The sequence below is a fragment of the Ctenopharyngodon idella genome, chromosome 7 (genome assembly GCF_019924925.1).
Source record: "Ctenopharyngodon idella isolate HZGC_01 chromosome 7, HZGC01, whole genome shotgun sequence".
NCBI lineage: Eukaryota > Metazoa > Chordata > Actinopteri > Cypriniformes > Xenocyprididae > Ctenopharyngodon > Ctenopharyngodon idella.
Genome location: NC_067226.1, coordinates 40,085,927 through 40,110,709, shown reverse-complemented (window position 1 = coordinate 40,110,709; position 24,783 = coordinate 40,085,927). Strand labels below are relative to the sequence as shown.

Below are 24,783 nucleotides of genomic sequence, written 5' to 3'. Positions count from 1 at the left end.
GACAGTAGTGGATGGGATGGCTGGTGAGGTGGTTGAAAGAGTTGTTCCAGCTTTGACTGGTTTTGTAGTTGAAGAAAGACCCTGAGTGGTAAGCTCATATGCAGTGGATGATTCAGCACTCACTGTTGTGGACACAAGTGTTGTGACTGGCACTTCAGTTGTCTTTGTTTGCGTTGTTGGTTGCGTGGATGTAACGACAGGTAGTGAGGTTTGTGTCACTGGGAGAGATGTGCTTGAAGATGTTGATGTCTCAGATGAAGTAGCTGTTAACTCTTCTAAAGTGGTTGTGGCAGTAGTTGTTGGTAGGCTTGTTAGACCAGTTGTTACAACCTTTTGTGGCCTGGTGGTGAACAAAGGTGTCTGAGATGTGATCAATTCAATCTCAGTTACAGTCTCAGTTGTTGTTACTTCTCCAGTTGTTTGAGTAGCTGTAGATGATTTTGAAGTTGTGGAGACACTGCTTGGAGCTGAGGTTTCTGTAGGTGGTTGGACAGTGGTGCTTCCCTCCTCGACAATGACAGTAGTGGATGGGATGGCTGGTGAGGTGGTTGAAAGAGTTGTTCCAGCTTTGACTGGTTTTGTAGTTGAAGAAAGACCCTGAGTGGTAAGCTCATATGCAGTGGATGATTCAGCACTCACTGTTGTGGACACAAGTGTTGTGACTGGCACTTCAGTTGTCTTTGTTTGCGTTGTTGGTTGCGTGGATGTAACGACTGGTAGTGAGGTTTGTGTCACTGGGAGAGATGTGCTTGAAGATGTTGACGTCTCAGATGAAGTAGCTGTTAACTCTTCTAAAGTGGTTGTGGCAGTAGTTGTTGGTAGGCTTGTTAGACCAGTTGTTACCACCTTTGGTGGCCTGGTGGTGAACAAAGGTGTCTGAGATGTGATCGATTCATTCTCAGTTACAGTCTCAGTTGTTGTTACTTCTCCAGTTGTTTGAGTAGCTGTAGATGATTTTGAAATTGTGGAGACACTGCTTGGAGCTGAGGTTTCTGTAGGTGGTTGGACAGTGGTGCTTCCCTCCTCGACAATGACAGTAGTGGATGGGATGGCTGGTGAGGTGGTTGAAAGAGTTGTTCCAGCTTTGACTGGTTTTGTAGTTGAAGAAAGACCCTGAGTGGTAAGCTCATATGCAGTGGATGATTCAGCACTCACTGTTGTGGACACAAGTGTTGTGACTGGCACTTCAGTTGTCTTTGTTTGCGTTGTTGGTTGCGTGGATGTAACGACAGGTAGTGAGGTTTGTGTCACTGGGAGAGATGTGCTTGAAGATGTTGATGTCTCAGATGAAGTAGCTGTTAACTCTTCTAAAGTGGTTGTGGCAGTAGTTGTTGGTAGGCTTGTTAGACCAGTTGTTACAACCTTTTGTGGCCTGGTGGTGAACAAAGGTGTCTGAGATGTGATCGATTCAATCTCAGTTACAGTCTCAGTTGTTGTTACTTCTCCAGTTGTTTGAGTAGCTGTAGATGATTTTGAAGTTGTGGAGACACTGCTTGGAGCTGAGGTTTCTGTAGGTGGTTGGACAGTGGTGCTTCCCTCCTCGACAATGACAGTAGTGGATGGGATGGCTGGTGAGGTGGTTGAAAGAGTTGTTCCAGCTTTGACTGGTTTTGTAGTTGAAGAAAGACCCTGAGTGGTAAGCTCATATGCAGTGGATGATTCAGCACTCACTGTTGTGGACACAAGTGTTGTGACTGGCACTTCAGTTGTCTTTGTTTGCGTTGTTGGTTGCGTGGATGTAACGACTGGTAGTGAGGTTTGTGTCACTGGGAGAGATGTGCTTGAAGATGGTGACGTTTCAGATGACGTTGCAGTTAACTCTTCTAAAGTGGTTGTGGCAGTAGTTGTTGGTAGGCTTGTTAGTCCAGTTGTTACCACCTTTGGTGGCCTGGTGGTGAACAAAGGTGTCTGAGATGTGATCGATTCATTCTCAGTTACAGTCTCAGTTGTTGTTACTTCTCCAGTTGTTTGAGTAGCTGTAGATGATTTTGAAATTGTGGAGACACTGCTTGGAGCTGAGGTTTCTGTAGGTGGTTGGACAGTGGTGCTTCCCTCCTCGACAATGACAGTAGTGGATGGGATGGCTGGTGAGGTGGTTGAAAGAGTTGTTCCAGCTTTGACTGGTTTTGTAGTTGAAGAAAGACCCTGAGTGGTAAGCTCATATGCAGTGGATGATTCAGCACTCACTGTTGTGGACACAAGTGTTGTGACTGGCACTTCAGTTGTCTTTGTTTGCGTTGTTGGTTGCGTGGATGTAACGACTGGTAGTGAGGTTTGTGTCACTGGGAGAGATGTGCTTGAAGATGTTGATGTCTCAGATGAAGTAGCTGTTAACTCTTCTAAAGTGGTTGTGGCAGTAGTTGTTGGTAGGCTTGTTAGACCAGTTGTTACCACCTTTGGTGGCCTGGTGGTGAACAAAGGTGTCTGAGATGTGATCGATTCATTCTCAGTTACAGTCTCAGTTGTTGTTACTTCTCCAGTTGTTTGAGTAGCTGTAGATGATTTTGAAATTGTGGAGACACTGCTTGGAGCTGAGGTTTCTGTAGGTGGTTGGACAGTGGTGCTTCCCTCCTCGACAATGACAGTAGTGGATGGGATGGCTGGTGAGGTGGTTGAAAGAGTTGTTCCAGCTTTGACTGGTTTTGTAGTTGAAGAAAGACCCTGAGTGGTAAGCTCATATGCAGTGGATGATTCAGCACTCACTGTTGTGGACACAAGTGTTGTGACTGGCACTTCAGTTGTCTTTGTTTGCGTTGTTGGTTGCGTGGATGTAACGACAGGTAGTGAGGTTTGTGTCACTGGGAGAGATGTGCTTGAAGATGGTGACGTTTCAGATGACGTTGCAGTTAACTCTTCTAAAGTGGTTGTGGCAGTAGTTGTTGGTAGGCTTGTTAGACCAGTTGTTACCACCTTTGGTGGCCTGGTGGTGAACAAAGGTGTCTGAGATGTGATCGATTCATTCTCAGTTACAGTCTCAGTTGTTGTTACTTCTCCAGTTGTTTGAGTAGCTGTAGATGATTTTGAAATTGTGGAGACACTGCTTGGAGCTGAGGTTTCTGTAGGTGGTTGGACAGTGGTGCTTCCCTCCTCGACAATGACAGTAGTGGATGGGATGGCTGGTGAGGTGGTTGAAAGAGTTGTTCCAGCTTTGACTGGTTTTGTAGTTGAAGAAAGACCCTGAGTGGTAAGCTCATATACAGTGGATGATTCAGCACTCACTGTTGTGGACACAAGTGTTGTGACTGGCACTTCAGTTGTCTTTGTTTGCGTTGTTGGTTGCGTGGATGTAACGACTGGTAGTGAGGTTTGTGTCACTGGGAGAGATGTGCTTGAAGATGGTGACGTTTCAGATGACGTTGCAGTTAACTCTTCTAAAGTGGTTGTGGCAGTAGTTGTTGGTAGGCTTGTTAGACCAGTTGTTACAACCTTTTGTGGCCTGGTGGTGAACAAAGGTGTCTGAGATGTGATCGATTCATTCTCAGTTACAGTCTCAGTTGTTGTTACTTCTCCAGTTGTTTGAGTAGCTGTAGATGATTTTGAAGTTGTGGAGACACTGCTTGGAGCTGAGGTTTCTGTAGGTGGTTGGACAGTGGTGCTTCCCTCCTCGACAATGACAGTAGTGGATGGGATGGCTGGTGAGGTGGTTGAAAGAGTTGTTCCAGCTTTGACTGGTTTTGTAGTTGAAGAAAGACCCTGAGTGGTAAGCTCATATGCAGTGGATGATTCAGCACTCACTGTTGTGGACACAAGTGTTGTGACTGGCACTTCAGTTGTCTTTGTTTGCGTTGTTGGTTGCGTGGATGTAACGACAGGTAGTGAGGTTTGTGTCACTGGGAGAGATGTGCTTGAAGATGGTGACGTTTCAGATGACGTTGCAGTTAACTCTTCTAAAGTGGTTGTGGCAGTAGTTGTTGGTAGGCTTGTTAGACCAGTTGTTACCACCTTTGGTGGCCTGGTGGTGAACAAAGGTGTCTGAGATGTGATCGATTCATTCTCAGTTACAGTCTCAGTTGTTGTTACTTCTCCAGTTGTTTGAGTAGCTGTAGATGATTTTGAAATTGTGGAGACACTGCTTGGAGCTGAGGTTTCTGTAGGTGGTTGGACAGTGGTGCTTCCCTCCTCGACAATGACAGTAGTGGATGGGATGGCTGGTGAGGTGGTTGAAAGAGTTGTTCCAGCTTTGACTGGTTTTGTAGTTGAAGAAAGACCCTGAGTGGTAAGCTCATATGCAGTGGATGATTCAGCACTCACTGTTGTGGACACAAGTGTTGTGACTGGCACTTCAGTTGTCTTTGTTTGCGTTGTTGGTTGCGTGGATGTAACGACTGGTAGTGAGGTTTGTGTCACTGGGAGAGATGTGCTTGAAGATGGTGACGTTTCAGATGACGTTGCAGTTAACTCTTCTAAAGTGGTTGTGGCAGTAGTTGTTGGTAGGCTTGTTAGACCAGTTGTTACAACCTTTTGTGGCCTGGTGGTGAACAAAGGTGTCTGAGATGTGATCGATTCATTCTCAGTTACAGTCTCAGTTGTTGTTACTTCTCCAGTTGTTTGAGTAGCTGTAGATGATTTTGAAGTTGTGGAGACACTGCTTGGAGCTGAGGTTTCTGTAGGTGGTTGGACAGTGGTGCTTCCCTCCTCGACAATGACAGTAGTGGATGGGATGGCTGGTGAGGTGGTTGAAAGAGTTGTTCCAGCTTTGACTGGTTTTGTAGTTGAAGAAAGACCCTGAGTGGTAAGCTCATATGCAGTGGATGATTCAGCACTCACTGTTGTGGACACAAGTGTTGTGACTGGCACTTCAGTTGTCTTTGTTTGCGTTGTTGGTTGCGTGGATGTAACGACTGGTAGTGAGGTTTGTGTCACTGGGAGAGATGTGCTTGAAGATGGTGACGTTTCAGATGACGTTGCAGTTAACTCTTCTAAAGTGGTTGTGGCAGTAGTTGTTGGTAGGCTTGTTAGACCAGTTGTTACCACCTTTGGTGGCCTGGTGGTGAACAAAGGTGTCTGAGATGTGATCGATTCATTCTCAGTTACAGTCTCAGTTGTTGTTACTTCTCCAGTTGTTTGAGTAGCTGTAGATGATTTTGAAATTGTGGAGACACTGCTTGGAGCTGAGGTTTCTGTAGGTGGTTGGACAGTGGTGCTTCCCTCCTCGACAATGACAGTAGTGGATGGGATGGCTGGTGAGGTGGTTGAAAGAGTTGTTCCAGCTTTGACTGGTTTTGTAGTTGAAGAAAGACCCTGAGTGGTAAGCTCATATGCAGTGGATGATTCAGCACTCACTGTTGTGGACACAAGTGTTGTGACTGGCACTTCAGTTGTCTTTGTTTGCGTTGTTGGTTGCGTGGATGTAACGACTGGTAGTGAGGTTTGTGTCACTGGGAGAGATGTGCTTGAAGATGTTGACGTCTCAGATGAAGTAGCTGTTAACTCTTCTAAAGTGGTTGTGGCAGTAGTTGTTGGTAGGCTTGTTAGACCAGTTGTTACCACCTTTGGTGGCCTGGTGGTGAACAAAGGTGTCTGAGATGTGATCGATTCATTCTCAGTTACAGTCTCAGTTGTTGTTACTTCTCCAGTTGTTTGAGTAGCTGTAGATGATTTTGAAATTGTGGAGACACTGCTTGGAGCTGAGGTTTCTGTAGGTGGTTGGACAGTGGTGCTTCCCTCCTCGACAATGACAGTAGTGGATGGGATGGCTGGTGAGGTGGTTGAAAGAGTTGTTCCAGCTTTGACTGGTTTTGTAGTTGAAGAAAGACCCTGAGTGGTAAGCTCATATGCAGTGGATGATTCAGCACTCACTGTTGTGGACACAAGTGTTGTGACTGGCACTTCAGTTGTCTTTGTTTGCGTTGTTGGTTGCGTGGATGTAACGACAGGTAGTGAGGTTTGTGTCACTGGGAGAGATGTGCTTGAAGATGTTGATGTCTCAGATGAAGTAGCTGTTAACTCTTCTAAAGTGGTTGTGGCAGTAGTTGTTGGTAGGCTTGTTAGACCAGTTGTTACAACCTTTTGTGGCCTGGTGGTGAACAAAGGTGTCTGAGATGTGATCGATTCATTCTCAGTTACAGTCTCAGTTGTTGTTACTTCTCCAGTTGTTTGAGTAGCTGTAGATGATTTTGAAGTTGTGGAGACACTGCTTGGAGCTGAGGTTTCTGTAGGTGGTTGGACAGTGGTGCTTCCCTCCTCGACAATGACAGTAGTGGATGGGATGGCTGGTGAGGTGGTTGAAAGAGTTGTTCCAGCTTTGACTGGTTTTGTAGTTGAAGAAAGACCCTGAGTGGTAAGCTCATATGCAGTGGATGATTCAGCACTCACTGTTGTGGACACAAGTGTTGTGACTGGCACTTCAGTTGTCTTTGTTTGCGTTGTTGGTTGCGTGGATGTAACGACTGGTAGTGAGGTTTGTGTCACTGGGAGAGATGTGCTTGAAGATGTTGACGTCTCAGATGAAGTAGCTGTTAACTCTTCTAAAGTGGTTGTGGCAGTAGTTGTTGGTAGGCTTGTTAGACCAGTTGTTACCACCTTTGGTGGCCTGGTGGTGAACAAAGGTGTCTGAGATGTGATCGATTCATTCTCAGTTACAGTCTCAGTTGTTGTTACTTCTCCAGTTGTTTGAGTAGCTGTAGATGATTTTGAAATTGTGGAGACACTGCTTGGAGCTGAGGTTTCTGTAGGTGGTTGGACAGTGGTGCTTCCCTCCTCGACAATGACAGTAGTGGATGGGATGGCTGGTGAGGTGGTTGAAAGAGTTGTTCCAGCTTTGACTGGTTTTGTAGTTGAAGAAAGACCCTGAGTGGTAAGCTCATATGCAGTGGATGATTCAGCACTCACTGTTGTGGACACAAGTGTTGTGACTGGCACTTCAGTTGTCTTTGTTTGCGTTGTTGGTTGCGTGGATGTAACGACAGGTAGTGAGGTTTGTGTCACTGGGAGAGATGTGCTTGAAGATGTTGATGTCTCAGATGAAGTAGCTGTTAACTCTTCTAAAGTGGTTGTGGCAGTAGTTGTTGGTAGGCTTGTTAGACCAGTTGTTACCACCTTTGGTGGCCTGGTGGTGAACAAAGGTGTCTGAGATGTGATCGATTCATTCTCAGTTACAGTCTCAGTTGTTGTTACTTCTCCAGTTGTTTGAGTAGCTGTAGATGATTTTGAAGTTGTGGAGACACTGCTTGGAGCTGAGGTTTCTGTAGGTGGTTGGACAGTGGTGCTTCCCTCCTCGACAATGACAGTAGTGGATGGGATGGCTGGTGAGGTGGTTGAAAGAGTTGTTCCAGCTTTGACTGGTTTTGTAGTTGAAGAAAGACCCTGAGTGGTAAGCTCATATGCAGTGGATGATTCAGCACTCACTGTTGTGGACACAAGTGTTGTGACTGGCACTTCAGTTGTCTTTGTTTGCGTTGTTGGTTGCGTGGATGTAACGACTGGTAGTGAGGTTTGTGTCACTGGGAGAGATGTGCTTGAAGATGGTGACGTTTCAGATGACGTTGCAGTTAACTCTTCTAAAGTGGTTGTGGCAGTAGTTGTTGGTAGGCTTGTTAGACCAGTTGTTACCACCTTTGGTGGCCTGGTGGTGAACAAAGGTGTCTGAGATGTGATCGATTCATTCTCAGTTACAGTCTCAGTTGTTGTTACTTCTCCAGTTGTTTGAGTAGCTGTAGATGATTTTGAAGTTGTGGAGACACTGCTTGGAGCTGAGGTTTCTGTAGGTGGTTGGACAGTGGTGCTTCCCTCCTCGACAATGACAGTAGTGGATGGGATGGCTGGTGAGGTGGTTGAAAGAGTTGTTCCAGCTTTGACTGGTTTTGTAGTTGAAGAAAGACCCTGAGTGGTAAGCTCATATGCAGTGGATGATTCAGCACTCACTGTTGTGGACACAAGTGTTGTGACTGGCACTTCAGTTGTCTTTGTTTGCGTTGTTGGTTGCGTGGATGTAACGACTGGTAGTGAGGTTTGTGTCACTGGGAGAGATGTGCTTGAAGATGTTGATGTCTCAGATGAAGTAGCTGTTAACTCTTCTAAAGTGGTTGTGGCAGTAGTTGTTGGTAGGCTTGTTAGACCAGTTGTTACCACCTTTGGTGGCCTGGTGGTGAACAAAGGTGTCTGAGATGTGATCGATTCATTCTCAGTTACAGTCTCAGTTGTTGTTACTTCTCCAGTTGTTTGAGTAGCTGTAGATGATTTTGAAATTGTGGAGACACTGCTTGGAGCTGAGGTTTCTGTAGGTGGTTGGACAGTGGTGCTTCCCTCCTCGACAATGACAGTAGTGGATGGGATGGCTGGTGAGGTGGTTGAAAGAGTTGTTCCAGCTTTGACTGGTTTTGTAGTTGAAGAAAGACCCTGAGTGGTAAGCTCATATGCAGTGGATGATTCAGCACTCACTGTTGTGGACACAAGTGTTGTGACTGGCACTTCAGTTGTCTTTGTTTGCGTTGTTGGTTGCGTGGATGTAACGACAGGTAGTGAGGTTTGTGTCACTGGGAGAGATGTGCTTGAAGATGGTGACGTTTCAGATGACGTTGCAGTTAACTCTTCTAAAGTGGTTGTGGCAGTAGTTGTTGGTAGGCTTGTTAGACCAGTTGTTACCACCTTTGGTGGCCTGGTGGTGAACAAAGGTGTCTGAGATGTGATCGATTCATTCTCAGTTACAGTCTCAGTTGTTGTTACTTCTCCAGTTGTTTGAGTAGCTGTAGATGATTTTGAAATTGTGGAGACACTGCTTGGAGCTGAGGTTTCTGTAGGTGGTTGGACAGTGGTGCTTCCCTCCTCGACAATGACAGTAGTGGATGGGATGGCTGGTGAGGTGGTTGAAAGAGTTGTTCCAGCTTTGACTGGTTTTGTAGTTGAAGAAAGACCCTGAGTGGTAAGCTCATATGCAGTGGATGATTCAGCACTCACTGTTGTGGACACAAGTGTTGTGACTGGCACTTCAGTTGTCTTTGTTTGCGTTGTTGGTTGCGTGGATGTAACGACTGGTAGTGAGGTTTGTGTCACTGGGAGAGATGTGCTTGAAGATGGTGACGTTTCAGATGACGTTGCAGTTAACTCTTCTAAAGTGGTTGTGGCAGTAGTTGTTGGTAGGCTTGTTAGACCAGTTGTTACAACCTTTTGTGGCCTGGTGGTGAACAAAGGTGTCTGAGATGTGATCGATTCATTCTCAGTTACAGTCTCAGTTGTTGTTACTTCTCCAGTTGTTTGAGTAGCTGTAGATGATTTTGAAGTTGTGGAGACACTGCTTGGAGCTGAGGTTTCTGTAGGTGGTTGGACAGTGGTGCTTCCCTCCTCGACAATGACAGTAGTGGATGGGATGGCTGGTGAGGTGGTTGAAAGAGTTGTTCCAGCTTTGACTGGTTTTGTAGTTGAAGAAAGACCCTGAGTGGTAAGCTCATATGCAGTGGATGATTCAGCACTCACTGTTGTGGACACAAGTGTTGTGACTGGCACTTCAGTTGTCTTTGTTTGCGTTGTTGGTTGCGTGGATGTAACGACAGGTAGTGAGGTTTGTGTCACTGGGAGAGATGTGCTTGAAGATGGTGACGTTTCAGATGACGTTGCAGTTAACTCTTCTAAAGTGGTTGTGGCAGTAGTTGTTGGTAGGCTTGTTAGACCAGTTGTTACCACCTTTGGTGGCCTGGTGGTGAACAAAGGTGTCTGAGATGTGATCGATTCATTCTCAGTTACAGTCTCAGTTGTTGTTACTTCTCCAGTTGTTTGAGTAGCTGTAGATGATTTTGAAATTGTGGAGACACTGCTTGGAGCTGAGGTTTCTGTAGGTGGTTGGACAGTGGTGCTTCCCTCCTCGACAATGACAGTAGTGGATGGGATGGCTGGTGAGGTGGTTGAAAGAGTTGTTCCAGCTTTGACTGGTTTTGTAGTTGAAGAAAGACCCTGAGTGGTAAGCTCATATACAGTGGATGATTCAGCACTCACTGTTGTGGACACAAGTGTTGTGACTGGCACTTCAGTTGTCTTTGTTTGCGTTGTTGGTTGCGTGGATGTAACGACTGGTAGTGAGGTTTGTGTCACTGGGAGAGATGTGCTTGAAGATGGTGACGTTTCAGATGACGTTGCAGTTAACTCTTCTAAAGTGGTTGTGGCAGTAGTTGTTGGTAGGCTTGTTAGACCAGTTGTTACAACCTTTTGTGGCCTGGTGGTGAACAAAGGTGTCTGAGATGTGATCGATTCATTCTCAGTTACAGTCTCAGTTGTTGTTACTTCTCCAGTTGTTTGAGTAGCTGTAGATGATTTTGAAGTTGTGGAGACACTGCTTGGAGCTGAGGTTTCTGTAGGTGGTTGGACAGTGGTGCTTCCCTCCTCGACAATGACAGTAGTGGATGGGATGGCTGGTGAGGTGGTTGAAAGAGTTGTTCCAGCTTTGACTGGTTTTGTAGTTGAAGAAAGACCCTGAGTGGTAAGCTCATATGCAGTGGATGATTCAGCACTCACTGTTGTGGACACAAGTGTTGTGACTGGCACTTCAGTTGTCTTTGTTTGCGTTGTTGGTTGCGTGGATGTAACGACTGGTAGTGAGGTTTGTGTCACTGGGAGAGATGTGCTTGAAGATGGTGACGTTTCAGATGACGTTGCAGTTAACTCTTCTAAAGTGGTTGTGGCAGTAGTTGTTGGTAGGCTTGTTAGACCAGTTGTTACCACCTTTGGTGGCCTGGTGGTGAACAAAGGTGTCTGAGATGTGATCGATTCATTCTCAGTTACAGTCTCAGTTGTTGTTACTTCTCCAGTTGTTTGAGTAGCTGTAGATGATTTTGAAGTTGTGGAGACACTGCTTGGAGCTGAGGTTTCTGTAGGTGGTTGGACAGTGGTGCTTCCCTCCTCGACAATGACAGTAGTGGATGGGATGGCTGGTGAGGTGGTTGAAAGAGTTGTTCCAGCTTTGACTGGTTTTGTAGTTGAAGAAAGACCCTGAGTGGTAAGCTCATATGCAGTGGATGATTCAGCACTCACTGTTGTGGACACAAGTGTTGTGACTGGCACTTCAGTTGTCTTTGTTTGCGTTGTTGGTTGCGTGGATGTAACGACAGGTAGTGAGGTTTGTGTCACTGGGAGAGATGTGCTTGAAGATGGTGACGTTTCAGATGACGTTGCAGTTAACTCTTCTAAAGTGGTTGTGGCAGTAGTTGTTGGTAGGCTTGTTAGACCAGTTGTTACAACCTTTTGTGGCCTGGTGGTGAACAAAGGTGTCTGAGATGTGATCAATTCAATCTCAGTTACAGTCTCAGTTGTTGTTACTTCTCCAGTTGTTTGAGTAGCTGTAGATGATTTTGAAGTTGTGGAGACACTGCTTGGAGCTGAGGTTTCTGTAGGTGGTTGGACAGTGGTGCTTCCCTCCTCGACAATGACAGTAGTGGATGGGATGGCTGGTGAGGTGGTTGAAAGAGTTGTTCCAGCTTTGACTGGTTTTGTAGTTGAAGAAAGACCCTGAGTGGTAAGCTCATATGCAGTGGATGATTCAGCACTCACTGTTGTGGACACAAGTGTTGTGACTGGCACTTCAGTTGTCTTTGTTTGCGTTGTTGGTTGCGTGGATGTAACGACTGGTAGTGAGGTTTGTGTCACTGGGAGAGATGTGCTTGAAGATGTTGATGTCTCAGATGAAGTAGCAGTTAACTCTTCTAAAGTGGTTGTGGCAGTAGTTGTTGGTAGGCTTGTTAGACCAGTTGTTACCACCTTTGGTGGCCTGGTGGTGAACAAAGGTGTCTGAGATGTGACCGATTCATTCTCAGTTACAGTCTCAGTTGTTGTTACTTCTCCAGTTGTTTGAGTAGCTGTAGATGATTTTGAAGTTGTGGAGACACTGCTTGGAGCTGAGGTTTCTGTAGGTGGTTGGACAGTGGTGCTTCCCTCCTCGACAATGACAGTAGTGGATGGGATGGCTGGTGAGGTGGTTGAAAGAGTTGTTCCAGCTTTGACTGGTTTTGTAGTTGAAGAAAGACCCTGAGTGGTAAGCTCATATGCAGTGGATGATTCAGCACTCACTGTTGTGGACACAAGTGTTGTGACTGGCACTTCAGTTGTCTTTGTTTGCGTTGTTGGTTGCGTGGATGTAACGACAGGTAGTGAGGTTTGTGTCACTGGGAGAGATGTGCTTGAAGATGTTGATGTCTCAGATGAAGTAGCTGTTAACTCTTCTAAAGTGGTTGTGGCAGTAGTTGTTGGTAGGCTTGTTAGACCAGTTGTTACAACCTTTTGTGGCCTGGTGGTGAACAAAGGTGTCTGAGATGTGATCAATTCAATCTCAGTTACAGTCTCAGTTGTTGTTACTTCTCCAGTTGTTTGAGTAGCTGTAGATGATTTTGAAGTTGTGGAGACACTGCTTGGAGCTGAGGTTTCTGTAGGTGGTTGGACAGTGGTGCTTCCCTCCTCGACAATGACAGTAGTGGATTGGATGGCTGGTGAGGTGGTTGAAAGAGTTGTTCCAGCTTTGACTGGTTTTGTAGTTGAAGAAAGACCCTGAGTGGTAAGCTCATATGCAGTGGATGATTCAGCACTCACTGTTGTGGACACAAGTGTTGTGACTGGCACTTCAGTTGTCTTTGTTTGCGTTGTTGGTTGCGTGGATGTAACGACTGGTAGTGAGGTTTGTGTCACTGGGAGAGATGTGCTTGAAGATGTTGACGTCTCAGATGAAGTAGCTGTTAACTCTTCTAAAGTGGTTGTGGCAGTAGTTGTTGGTAGGCTTGTTAGACCAGTTGTTACCACCTTTGGTGGCCTGGTGGTGAACAAAGGTGTCTGAGATGTGACCGATTCATTCTCAGTTACAGTCTCAGTTGTTGTTACTTCTCCAGTTGTTTGAGTAGCTGTAGATGATTTTGAAATTGTGGAGACACTGCTTGGAGCTGAGGTTTCTGTAGGTGGTTGGACAGTGGTGCTTCCCTCCTCGACAATGACAGTAGTGGATGGGATGGCTGGTGAGGTGGTTGAAAGAGTTGTTCCAGCTTTGACTGGTTTTGTAGTTGAAGAAAGACCCTGAGTGGTAAGCTCATATGCAGTGGATGATTCAGCACTCACTGTTGTGGACACAAGTGTTGTGACTGGCACTTCAGTTGTCTTTGTTTGCGTTGTTGGTTGCGTGGATGTAACGACAGGTAGTGAGGTTTGTGTCACTGGGAGAGATGTGCTTGAAGATGGTGATGTCTCAGATGAAGTAGCAGTTAACTCTTCTAAAGTGGTTGTGGCAGTAGTTGTTGGTAGGCTTGTTAGACCAGTTGTTACAACCTTTTGTGGCCTGGTGGTGAACAAAGGTGTCTGAGATGTGATCGATTCAATCTCAGTTACAGTCTCAGTTGTTGTTACTTCTCCAGTTGTTTGAGTAGCTGTAGATGATTTTGAAGTTGTGGAGACACTGCTTGGAGCTGAGGTTTCTGTAGGTGGTTGGACAGTGGTGCTTCCCTCCTCGACAATGACAGTAGTGGATGGGATGGCTGGTGAGGTGGTTGAAAGAGTTGTTCCAGCTTTGACTGGTTTTGTAGTTGAAGAAAGACCCTGAGTGGTAAGCTCATATGCAGTGGATGATTCAGCACTCACTGTTGTGGACACAAGTGTTGTGACTGGCACTTCAGTTGTCTTTGTTTGCGTTGTTGGTTGCGTGGATGTAACGACTGGTAGTGAGGTTTGTGTCACTGGGAGAGATGTGCTTGAAGATGGTGACGTTTCAGATGACGTTGCAGTTAACTCTTCTAAAGTGGTTGTGGCAGTAGTTGTTGGTAGGCTTGTTAGTCCAGTTGTTACCACCTTTGGTGGCCTGGTGGTGAACAAAGGTGTCTGAGATGTGATCGATTCATTCTCAGTTACAGTCTCAGTTGTTGTTACTTCTCCAGTTGTTTGAGTAGCTGTAGATGATTTTGAAGTTGTGGAGACACTGCTTGGAGCTGAGGTTTCTGTAGGTGGTTGGACAGTGGTGCTTCCCTCCTCGACAATGACAGTAGTGGATGGGATGGCTGGTGAGGTGGTTGAAAGAGTTGTTCCAGCTTTGACTGGTTTTGTAGTTGAAGAAAGACCCTGAGTGGTAAGCTCATATGCAGTGGATGATTCAGCACTCACTGTTGTGGACACAAGTGTTGTGACTGGCACTTCAGTTGTCTTTGTTTGCGTTGTTGGTTGCGTGGATGTAACGACTGGTAGTGAGGTTTGTGTCACTGGGAGAGATGTGCTTGAAGATGTTGATGTCTCAGATGACGTAGCAGTTAACTCTTCTAAAGTGGTTGTGGCAGTAGTTGTTGGTAGGCTTGTTAGACCAGTTGTTACAACCTTTGGTGGCCTGGTGGTGAACAAAGGTGTCTGAGATGTGATCGATTCATTCTCAGTTACAGTCTCAGTTGTTGTTACTTCTCCAGTTGTTTGAGTAGCTGTAGATGATTTTGAAGTTGTGGAGACACTGCTTGGAGCTGAGGTTTCTGTAGGTGGTTGGACAGTGGTGCTTCCCTCCTCGACAATGACAGTAGTGGATGGGATGGCTGGTGAGGTGGTTGAAAGAGTTGTTCCAGCTTTGACTGGTTTTGTAGTTGAAGAAAGACCCTGAGTGGTAAGCTCATATGCAGTGGATGATTCAGCACTCACTGTTGTGGACACAAGTGTTGTGACTGGCACTTCAGTTGTCTTTGTTTGCGTTGTTGGTTGCGTGGATGTAACGACAGGTAGTGAGGTTTGTGTCACTGGGAGAGATGTGCTTGAAGATGGTGACGTTTCAGATGACGTTGCAGTTAACTCTTCTAAAGTGGTTGTGGCAGTAGTTGTTGGTAGGCTTGTTAGACCAGTTGTTACCACCTTTGGTGGCCTGGTGGTGAACAAAGGTGTCTGAGATGTGATCGATTCATTCTCAGTTACAGTCTCAGTTGTTGTTACTGCTCCAGTTGTTTGAGTAGCTGTAGATGATTTTGAAATTGTGGAGACACTGCTTGGAGCTGAGGTTTCTGTAGGTGGTTGGACAGTGGTGCTTCCCTCCTCGACAATGACAGTAGTGGATGGGATGGCTGGTGAGGTGGTTGAAAGAGTTGTTCCAGCTTTGACTGGTTTTGTAGTTGAAGAAAGACCCTGAGTGGTAAGCTCATATACAGTGGATGATTCAGCACTCACTGTTGTGGACACAAGTGTTGTGACTGGCACTTCAGTTGTCTTTGTTTGCGTTGTTGGTTGCGTGGATGTAACGACTGGTAGTGAGGTTTGTGTCACTGGGAGAGATGTGCTTGAAGATGGTGACGTTTCAGATGACGTTGCAGTTAACTCTTCTAAAGTGGTTGTGGCAGTAGTTGTTGGTAGGCTTGTTAGACCAGTTGTTACAACCTTTTGTGGCCTGGTGGTGAACAAAGGTGTCTGAGATGTGATCGATTCATTCTCAGTTACAGTCTCAGTTGTTGTTACTTCTCCAGTTGTTTGAGTAGCTGTAGATGATTTTGAAGTTGTGGAGACACTGCTTGGAGCTGAGGTTTCTGTAGGTGGTTGGACAGTGGTGCTTCCCTCCTCGACAATGACAGTAGTGGATGGGATGGCTGGTGAGGTGGTTGAAAGAGTTGTTCCAGCTTTGACTGGTTTTGTAGTTGAAGAAAGACCCTGAGTGGTAAGCTCATATGCAGTGGATGATTCAGCACTCACTGTTGTGGACACAAGTGTTGTGACTGGCACTTCAGTTGTCTTTGTTTGCGTTGTTGGTTGCGTGGATGTAACGACAGGTAGTGAGGTTTGTGTCACTGGGAGAGATGTGCTTGAAGATGGTGACGTTTCAGATGACGTTGCAGTTAACTCTTCTAAAGTGGTTGTGGCAGTAGTTGTTGGTAGGCTTGTTAGACCAGTTGTTACCACCTTTGGTGGCCTGGTGGTGAACAAAGGTGTCTGAGATGTGATCGATTCATTCTCAGTTACAGTCTCAGTTGTTGTTACTTCTCCAGTTGTTTGAGTAGCTGTAGATGATTTTGAAATTGTGGAGACACTGCTTGGAGCTGAGGTTTCTGTAGGTGGTTGGACAGTGGTGCTTCCCTCCTCGACAATGACAGTAGTGGATGGGATGGCTGGTGAGGTGGTTGAAAGAGTTGTTCCAGCTTTGACTGGTTTTGTAGTTGAAGAAAGACCCTGAGTGGTAAGCTCATATGCAGTGGATGATTCAGCACTCACTGTTGTGGACACAAGTGTTGTGACTGGCACTTCAGTTGTCTTTGTTTGCGTTGTTGGTTGCGTGGATGTAACGACTGGTAGTGAGGTTTGTGTCACTGGGAGAGATGTGCTTGAAGATGGTGACGTTTCAGATGACGTTGCAGTTAACTCTTCTAAAGTGGTTGTGGCAGTAGTTGTTGGTAGGCTTGTTAGTCCAGTTGTTACCACCTTTTGTGGCCTGGTGGTGAACAAAGGTGTCTGAGATGTGATCGATTCATTCTCAGTTACAGTCTCAGTTGTTGTTACTTCTCCAGTTGTTTGAGTAGCTGTAGATGATTTTGAAGTTGTGGAGACACTGCTTGGAGCTGAGGTTTCTGTAGGTGGTTGGACAGTGGTGCTTCCCTCCTCGACAAGGACAGTAGTGGATGGGATGGCTGGTGAGGTGGTTGAAAGAGTTGTTCCAGCTTTGACTGGTTTTGTAGTTGAAGAAAGACCCTGAGTGGTAAGCTCATATGCAGTGGATGATTCAGCACTCACTGTTGTGGACACAAGTGTTGTGACTGGCACTTCAGTTGTCTTTGTTTGCGTTGTTGGTTGTGTGGATGTAACGACTGGTAGTGTCACTGGGAGAGATGTGCTTGAAGATGTTGATGTCTCAGATGAAGTAGCTGTTAACTCTTCTAAAGTGGTTGTGGCAGTAGTTGTTGGTAGGCTTGTTAGACCAGTTGTTACCACCTTTGGTGGCCTGGTGGTGAACAAAGGTGTCTGAGATGTGATCGATTCATTCTCAGTTACAGTCTCAGTTGTTGTTACTTCTCCAGTTGTTTGAGTAGCTGTAGATGATTTTGAAGTTGTGGAGACACTGCTTGGAGCTGAGGTTTCTGTAGGTGGTTGGACAGTGGTGCTTCCCTCCTCGACAATGACAGTAGTGGATGGGATGGCTGGTGTGGTTGTTGAAAGAGTTGTTTCAGCTTTGACTGGTTTTGTTGTTGAAGAAAGACCCTGAGTGGTAAGCTCATGTGCAGTGGATGATTCAGCACTCACTGTTGTGGACACAAGTGTTGTGACTGGCACTTCAGTTGTCTTTGTTTGCGTTGTTGGTTGTCTGAAGGTAACGAGTTGTGAGGTTTGTGTAATTGGGAGGGATGTGCTTGTAGATGTTGATGTTCCAGATGACGTGGTCAATTCATACTCAGTGGTTTGTTCTCCAGTCGTCTGAAGTGTGGGCACAGATTGTGATTCTGTGGACAGTGTTGTCCACACTTTACCAGTGACCATTGGAAGTGTTTTTGTAATGGGTGCAATCGAGGTTTTTGATGTTATTGTACTTTGTGTCTCTACGGAGCTTTCAGATTCTGTTGTTTTCTTTGCTGTCGTGTACAAGGACAGTTTTGATGTTTGATCTGATGATGTTGAAGACTCTGATGTTACATACATCTGTTGTTTAGTTGAATATTTAATTTCTGCAGTAGAAGCAGTTAAAATAACTTCAGTTGTTGGTCCGCTTGTCAATTGTTCAGGCTTGTTGGATGTAGTGAAAACTTCAGGAGCTGTGGTTGTTTCTTTTTCAGTTTCCGGAGAAGTGTATTCTGTGGTCATCAAGTAAATACGTTGTTAAATGTAAGATAAATGTAAAATAAGCATTTCAATAAGAAAATTGTAAGTAAGAATTAAGAAAGTAATTAAGAATAATAGCAAATTAATAATTTTGTGCTGAAAAATACATGTTCAGTGTTTGAATAATATAAATATACACCTCAGTTCCATTGTCTGGAGAAGTTGTTATCATTTGCAATTGAATGAAAATAATCACTGTTTACTACTACAAGTCTTCTCAGTATAACTAATGTATACACTTTGATTATCAATGCATGAACCCTAAATATAGGAGCAATATACGAGGAAAAACTGTCTACTACAGAAATGACCAAGTACCTGGGGTGCTGAAGACAAAAACTGTTGTCGGGGTTGGTGTTAATTTCTGTGTTGTGGTCAGAGGGGATGTGACAGTTGGAACAGCAGTCGTTTCACAAGGTATCAAAGTCCTCTCAATAGTTCCATTGACTGAACATCTGCCTGTGATACATCCTCCCAGTCCATCCGTTGTGTGATAAATTATATCTCCATAGTTGTACTCTACATTGTTGTATTGGCATGTACATGCTGTAAATGAAAAAAATATATATATTTAAAAAAAAAAAAAGTATATAATGAAAGTAGATTCTGCTTTAACAATCTTCAAACTAAACTATAACTTAAATGCAGTCTTACCATTTACATCAAATTCACAGATAACACCAAACGATGTACAATAACTGCAGGAGAAAAAAAGCATAAATAGGATATTTAAAAACTATTAGTGACATATGAAACGTGAATATGATAGGAAAATATACACATACCATGACTGACAGTTCTCTGTGGTCGGCACCTGCTGGCCAATCTGATATTGTAACATGTCAACATAACAGCCACAATCTTCCTGTGTAACACACTTCATGTTATCCTCATCAAAAACAGGCTGCTCTGGAGGGCATTTAGGATAGCAACCTAAAATGGTTCAAAGGGAAAAATATAAATCAGAGTAAAAACAAACAATGTGAAGTTCATTTTAAGAACAGATTTCAGTGAATTAATTGTTATGATAAATGTTTTGAAGACATTGTTCTCTAACTTGTCCAGTGTAGGGGACATGGCCTATTATATGTCTTTTTCATGATTCTGAACCAAGGTGATATTATGATTGATACATTTCCATGAATGCTTGGCAAAAAACCATTTGAATCACTTGTTTTTTTTGTTTTTTTTTTAAGCTGCAGCAAAATCTCCCCAAAATTATCACTAGGTTTTCTACAGTAGTAATTGTACACTGATTATGCATTATTTAAAAATATGTATTTAATAGAGTACAAAATAAGTGTGATGTCTTCCAAATACAAGTATTTATAGTTGTTTCCTCACTAACATGCTGATGATATAATTGGTTGTAATTATGAGTTCTCACCTTCAAGCGCTGGTATCTGACTAGAGCAGTTTCCAGAGGGGTTTCTGCATGTCTGCATACAAGGAGCTCCACAAGGTTTGTAATGCCACTCACATTCACCAGGGGGGTTGTAATAATCACAGAATAATGCTGCAATGAAAAGGCAAACCTTAAAGTTGTTTTAGGATTTTGTGGTGTACAGTTTTTAGTCATTCCTTTACAGCACATCTGATGTGAATCTTATCAGTGACTCACGGCATATTTTAGGTGTTCTCCAGGCAACACAGGCTCCAGCCTCATTACAGGCTTGTGCATAGGCTGTTACAGCAGTGCAAAAACACTCATAATCTCCACCACTATCACAGGCACATGCATCTCTCACACAAGCATCATAGAAAGGAGAGGGGTCCACCTTTAAAGCAATATTCATAAAAATGTGGCTGGTAAATGCAATCGATTTTTCAGACATAATATACTTAACATATGGATATTCGAGTTCCCTAAATAGCAGTTTGTTGTAAGTACCTGTGAATGACAGGTTGAGAAGACATTGCTAGTAATGATGCTGCACTGCCTCTGTGCCCAGGCCTCCCTATATGGATTATGGACACATGGTTCTTGGATGAGAGTTGCATCTGGACAACTAGAGAGCTTCCAGCTGTTTACAAAATCCAGGGCGTCGACAGCAATTGCTTGACTGCGTGTAGTGAAGTCATTGTTTGCGTTCCCATCATAGTTTCCACACAGACCACATACGCGCCCCTGACCATATGAATAGAACACTATTATTATAAATATTAATAAGATATTTGTATTTAATAAATAGACTTGACAAGGATGGAGGTAATAGTCCTGCCATAGTACTCACATTAAACTCTGGATTCAGTTTGATGTGTATAGTTGTTTTTCTGTCCCAAATGAGCATCAGACCATTACTGGCCTCAATCACCAAGTAAAGCCCCATGGTGCGCATCTGGTAGGGAATCTCCTCTCCTGCATCTCTGCGAACAACTTGGTAGGATCCATCTGTCAATCTAAGCTCATTGCTCTGAAATATAAATGACAAATGCAATGCTCATTCTGTACTAATTTAGGGCTTGATATGCCTGCTTTGGTAAATGTTAAGAGTTAACTCACTCCGAGGAAAAGCTTGATAGCCTTGGAACAAGTGGTGCCAGTGGATCCACAGGGAATATTTTCAGTAATGACTCTAAAAGTGCCGGTGGTGCTATTGCAGAAGTCCTGGTCATAGCATAAAAATTTAGATTTAGATTAAGTTATAAAGATCTTCGGGCCTCATAAGAAAGTGCAAGGTTCATACCTGAACAAGGCTGTATTCACAGTTTCCACTAAAGACGTATCTTTTCTCATCAAAGGTTCTGTAATGACCATCTCCATAGATGCTGCATGTCCCACTGCACTGGTTCGTGGTACATATCCATCGTCTATTCTTACAAGTACTATAAAAAATAATGTAAGTGCACTATAAACAATAGTATCTAAAATATGAAAAATAATTAAAAATCTCACAGTTGAACATACCATGTATTGCAATCAGTCTTGATGCTTTCCCCAGGTTGGTAGGCAATTCCATTATGGATGCAAGGACAGAGGTCTTCAGCAATGCAGCCACCTTTCCCATCTGACACCAGCCCAGTTGGGCACACACAGCCAGACACACACTCTGTACTGATCTGCAGTCATGCATAAAATTAAAATTGAGTTGTTATTTATTTACCCCAATTCCATTCTAAACCTATATGCTGTTATTTTCTCAGTGGAACACAAAGGGAGAGTTTACAAAGTATCTTCACACAGCTTTTTTCTGTACAGTCTGTGACAGACTGGTGTTTATTATCCCTATTGGAGTTCTACTATAGGAGTAGTACAGTGCACTATGACCATGTCATGTCACTTAAAGAAATGTCTTGTTTTATGTTGCAAAGAAACAGAAAAACTAGCCTTTACAGGCATTCAAGTAACTCACGCAAGCCATGTCTAATGTGTTGCAGCTCTTCTGACACTCTGATCCCTTGGAACCAGGGCTAGCACTGGAGCAGTTGAAAAACGTCATTGGCTCGTTGCATTCTAACAGTATAGAATCATAGAATTGATGAAGACAGTGTACTCACTTAAAGGTATAAGTGTAGCTGATGTCAAATACAATCACTGATAAAATCTCATAAAGTTCAAAAACTCTTCAAAGAAAGTCAGAAACATATTATCTTAAGAATTTAAATATAGCTTCTCAGACACACAGATACACACCTTCGCCATTTGATCCACCAGAGCAGCTCAGTTTCCCTTGTTCGCAAATACTGAAATTTAAATATTAGGTTAAATATTATTAAATCAAATTTGGGGCAGTAATCTACAACAGGGTTTTTCAAACAGGAGTCCATGGAAGCCCAGCATCCCCTTGGTTAAGAGAAAAGATTATTATAAATTTAAGAGAAAAAGACTTTACAAATATACAAATTTAGTTTGGCCTGAGTACAATGATGATACTAAAATCAATTATTTTTCTCACAAAGTTAACCTAATATAATTAAAATTTTCATAAACAGGTGGTTAGATTTATACTTTCATGTGCCTCAGCGTTGTCATATTTGGGGGTCCTTGACATCAAAAACTTTGAAAAACCCTGTATTCAAAATATACCCTTTAAACAAATATTTTATTCGACATAAATGTAACCAACTCCATGTCCATACCATGATCCTCCATCTTTGGAGATGGAGATCCCAGCAGGAATAATTTTGCCTGAATCATAGCATGAGCAGCTGGAAGATGCAACACAGTCACCATTCTCGTTCATGTATGTTCCTTCTGCACAGCCACAGCCATCTACTGGTACAAAGTCAATAGCGCAGGTGCTGTCTGATTGGCTGAGGGATCGGCAAGTGCGGTCACAGCTGGTCATTTGATAGGAGTAGACCGTGGTGGCAACGCAAGTTAGGGTGTACTTTTCTGAGAAGAAAGAGACGACATTTAATTGAGTTTAACTACAGTCAACTTATTGAACATATGTGATCAAGCTGTTGACAACTATCAAATATTCTCAAGCCTTTCTGAGAAGAAAGCAACTCACTGCAGGCAGCATCTCTCCAGCCATCAAGAACAATCCCTCTTGCAGCACATGCATGTACGTATGAAGACAATGCAGCACACATACAGTCCTCACTCTTCTCACAGTTGCAGCTGTCATATATACAATTCTAGAAAGTATGGAAAAGTTAGAGAAGAGTTAATAATGAAATGTATAACATCAGCTAATATATATATGTAAATGTAATTTCACTTACTGCTTTGTAGACTTCAGGGTTGATTTCAGAGTGGCAAGGGGCAAACACTGATGAGGAATCTGACAGCAGGGAACACCAGTGCTGTGCATATTTCTCTGTGTGTTTATTAGAAACATGATCAGTTCAAGATGACATTCCAGAGTTACAAATGCAAAGTGTTATGGTATTGTGGAAATCACATGCCAACAGTAAAGGTAAATTCGTACCATTTTCAGTGCTAAGACTGCAAGGATTCTCAAAGGTTCTTTTAACATCAGGGCAACTTGCTCTTGTTTTCCAGGTGTTGGCAAAGTCCAAAGCAGTTCCTTCCCTGAGTCCACCAATGGTTGTAAAGTCATCAGCCTCAATGTTGTTGAAATTGCCACAAAGACCTGTGGATTAATTTATCAACAAAATTAATCTAGGGCATAATGAACTGAAGATTGTAGATAATCCCACAGAAAAAAAAGACAGAATGCCTTCACATAAAGTACAAGATGATGCTTTTGTCATTAGTATTGCATGATAAGGTTATCGTTAAGAGGTCTGTAAAAATAAATACCACATGTTTCTCCTTGGTATGCTGAATTGACTGTGATGTAAAGTTGCATTAACGGTACAAGCTGGATCTCCAGACGAAGCCCAATCAAATGGGCCTGAATGATAATGTAGAATGAGGAGGGCTTGAAAATGCTCACATCAGCTGAAAATCAAATAATAATACAAATTTAGACAATTACAGACATTGATGTGTGTTTAATAATATGCAAGACTTCAAGTAGTAATCCAGTATTTCTTTATATAACCATAGTTAGTCCACATTAACCATATATCTTTTTCTCTTCATGATCAGTCTTTCAAAACAATCATTCAATGCACCCACACCATTTGAAATGACATCACTGTAAAGGCATCATATTCACATTCCCTTCCCTACATTCACCAAATAACCTTTCTCTGATATTAGATACACTATGCAAATTTTTTTTTAATAAAAATAACAATATCAGTATTGTTAATGAGAGTATGCAAAAATCCACCTTCCAAAACTGGTTGTAAAAACAAAACAAAAAAAAACTGAAATCACCCCTATACCTTTATACAGTGCACTATTTATGGGACAGCCAAAAACCACCATGGATATTATCAAGTGCACTCATTCGATACACCTCGATAACGAATATATGCACTTTGAGCATCACGCTGAATGAATTCCAGCATATTGAATTATATTACTGGAGTAATGTAGGGAAAACTGAATGAGAGTATTAGATTTCAGATACAGCTGTTATTTATTTGTTTATCCACTCTGATAAGATGTCATAAATCCATGTGGTTCACAGTTGCATCGAACCACATTCATCCATGCAGAGAATCAGAGCCGAAGCACAACCAAAGCAATCTTCTTTTGCAAGACGCATGTTTTATTTTATTTTTTTAACTGCTAGAGGGCCAAAAGCTACATAGTGTAAAAAAGCTAGCTCTATTATGATAACAAAAATTGATTTAGTAGGCCTACTGAAATGTTTAATTATATTTGTGTGCTTATAATTAATGAATTAATTAATTTATTTTTCCCCCTTAAATTTTCTCTTCTCATGATTGCATAGCCTACCTGTTAAAAGCGGCAACTGGACAATTATTCTGTTGACCTCAATATTTCCATTGGAATCCACTTTAAACACCTGTGTGCACAAATGATTTCTGTTCAGAAATGCTTCAGAATGATATGCAGATTTTAAATATAGGGCCTATATATATATATATATATGCAGCAATGTGAAGAGCAAGAGGTGTTTTGATAAAAGCCTATTCTGGTAAACATTGTCTGTTTTTTTCCCTTCCCCAATCCTTTTTAGTACTTACAGTACTTCCATCTGACAATGCCAAAGTTATTGCCTTCAAACAGGTTTCAGTTTCAGTCACACCACATTTCATCAGGTCTCCTTGAATTGTGAATTCTGTGCCTGTGCATTGCTTTAAAAAAGAAAGAAAAATGGACCAGTTAAGTAATATAACTTTAAAAAAAAAAAAAAAAGAAGATAAAATTTCCAACCATTTGAAATTACATGCACATTTATTACCATATTTGATTATCTTAAAACCATCCATAGAAATGTGAACAGTGTTAATCATAAAGCAACAATCATTTTTAAGATAGTGTTTGTTTGTTTGTGGCACACATTTTGTTTATCCTTCATACAGCCATAATCTAGATGTACTGTCTAACAAAGAGATCTAGACAGCAATAGTTAACTTCTGTGGGTTAATTTGGTGAGAACAAAAAATATCCAATTAATTTCTTAAACTAGTCATGCAAACTTAATCCCTGTTTCCACCACAAATCAATTTGTACCATTTGGATCTTATCATGCATATCAAATCAATCATGCAATAGCCACAATTATCCCTAATATC

At 43.0% G+C, this 24,783-nt stretch overlaps 1 protein-coding gene across 1 annotated transcript in view; it reads right to left on the bottom strand.

Annotated features, from left to right (window-relative positions):
• LOC127515657 (mucin-5AC-like) overlaps positions 1 to 24,318 on the bottom strand; it is a 31,861-nt gene extending 7,543 nt beyond the window's left edge. Inside the window, exons 1-20 of the mRNA XM_051899538.1 lie at positions 24,232 to 24,318; positions 23,981 to 24,050; positions 22,928 to 23,068; positions 22,593 to 22,757; positions 22,387 to 22,481; positions 22,173 to 22,299; positions 21,796 to 22,051; positions 21,359 to 21,399; positions 21,069 to 21,175; positions 20,624 to 20,775; positions 20,403 to 20,541; positions 20,219 to 20,323; positions 19,950 to 20,129; positions 19,607 to 19,843; positions 19,337 to 19,493; positions 19,103 to 19,231; positions 18,501 to 18,648; positions 18,370 to 18,413; positions 18,034 to 18,261; positions 16,458 to 16,709 (exon numbers count right to left, since the gene is read on the bottom strand). Of these exons, the coding sequence (XP_051755498.1) occupies positions 16,458 to 16,709; positions 18,034 to 18,261; positions 18,370 to 18,413; positions 18,501 to 18,648; positions 19,103 to 19,231; positions 19,337 to 19,493; positions 19,607 to 19,843; positions 19,950 to 20,129; positions 20,219 to 20,323; positions 20,403 to 20,541; positions 20,624 to 20,775; positions 21,069 to 21,175; positions 21,359 to 21,399; positions 21,796 to 22,051; positions 22,173 to 22,299; positions 22,387 to 22,481; positions 22,593 to 22,757; positions 22,928 to 23,068; positions 23,981 to 24,050; positions 24,232 to 24,303 (2,845 nt within the window). The 5' untranslated portion in view covers positions 24,304 to 24,318. The remainder of the gene's footprint in view (positions 1 to 16,457; positions 16,710 to 18,033; positions 18,262 to 18,369; positions 18,414 to 18,500; positions 18,649 to 19,102; positions 19,232 to 19,336; positions 19,494 to 19,606; positions 19,844 to 19,949; positions 20,130 to 20,218; positions 20,324 to 20,402; positions 20,542 to 20,623; positions 20,776 to 21,068; positions 21,176 to 21,358; positions 21,400 to 21,795; positions 22,052 to 22,172; positions 22,300 to 22,386; positions 22,482 to 22,592; positions 22,758 to 22,927; positions 23,069 to 23,980; positions 24,051 to 24,231) is intronic.
• Positions 24,319 to 24,783: the final 465 nt, after the last annotated feature.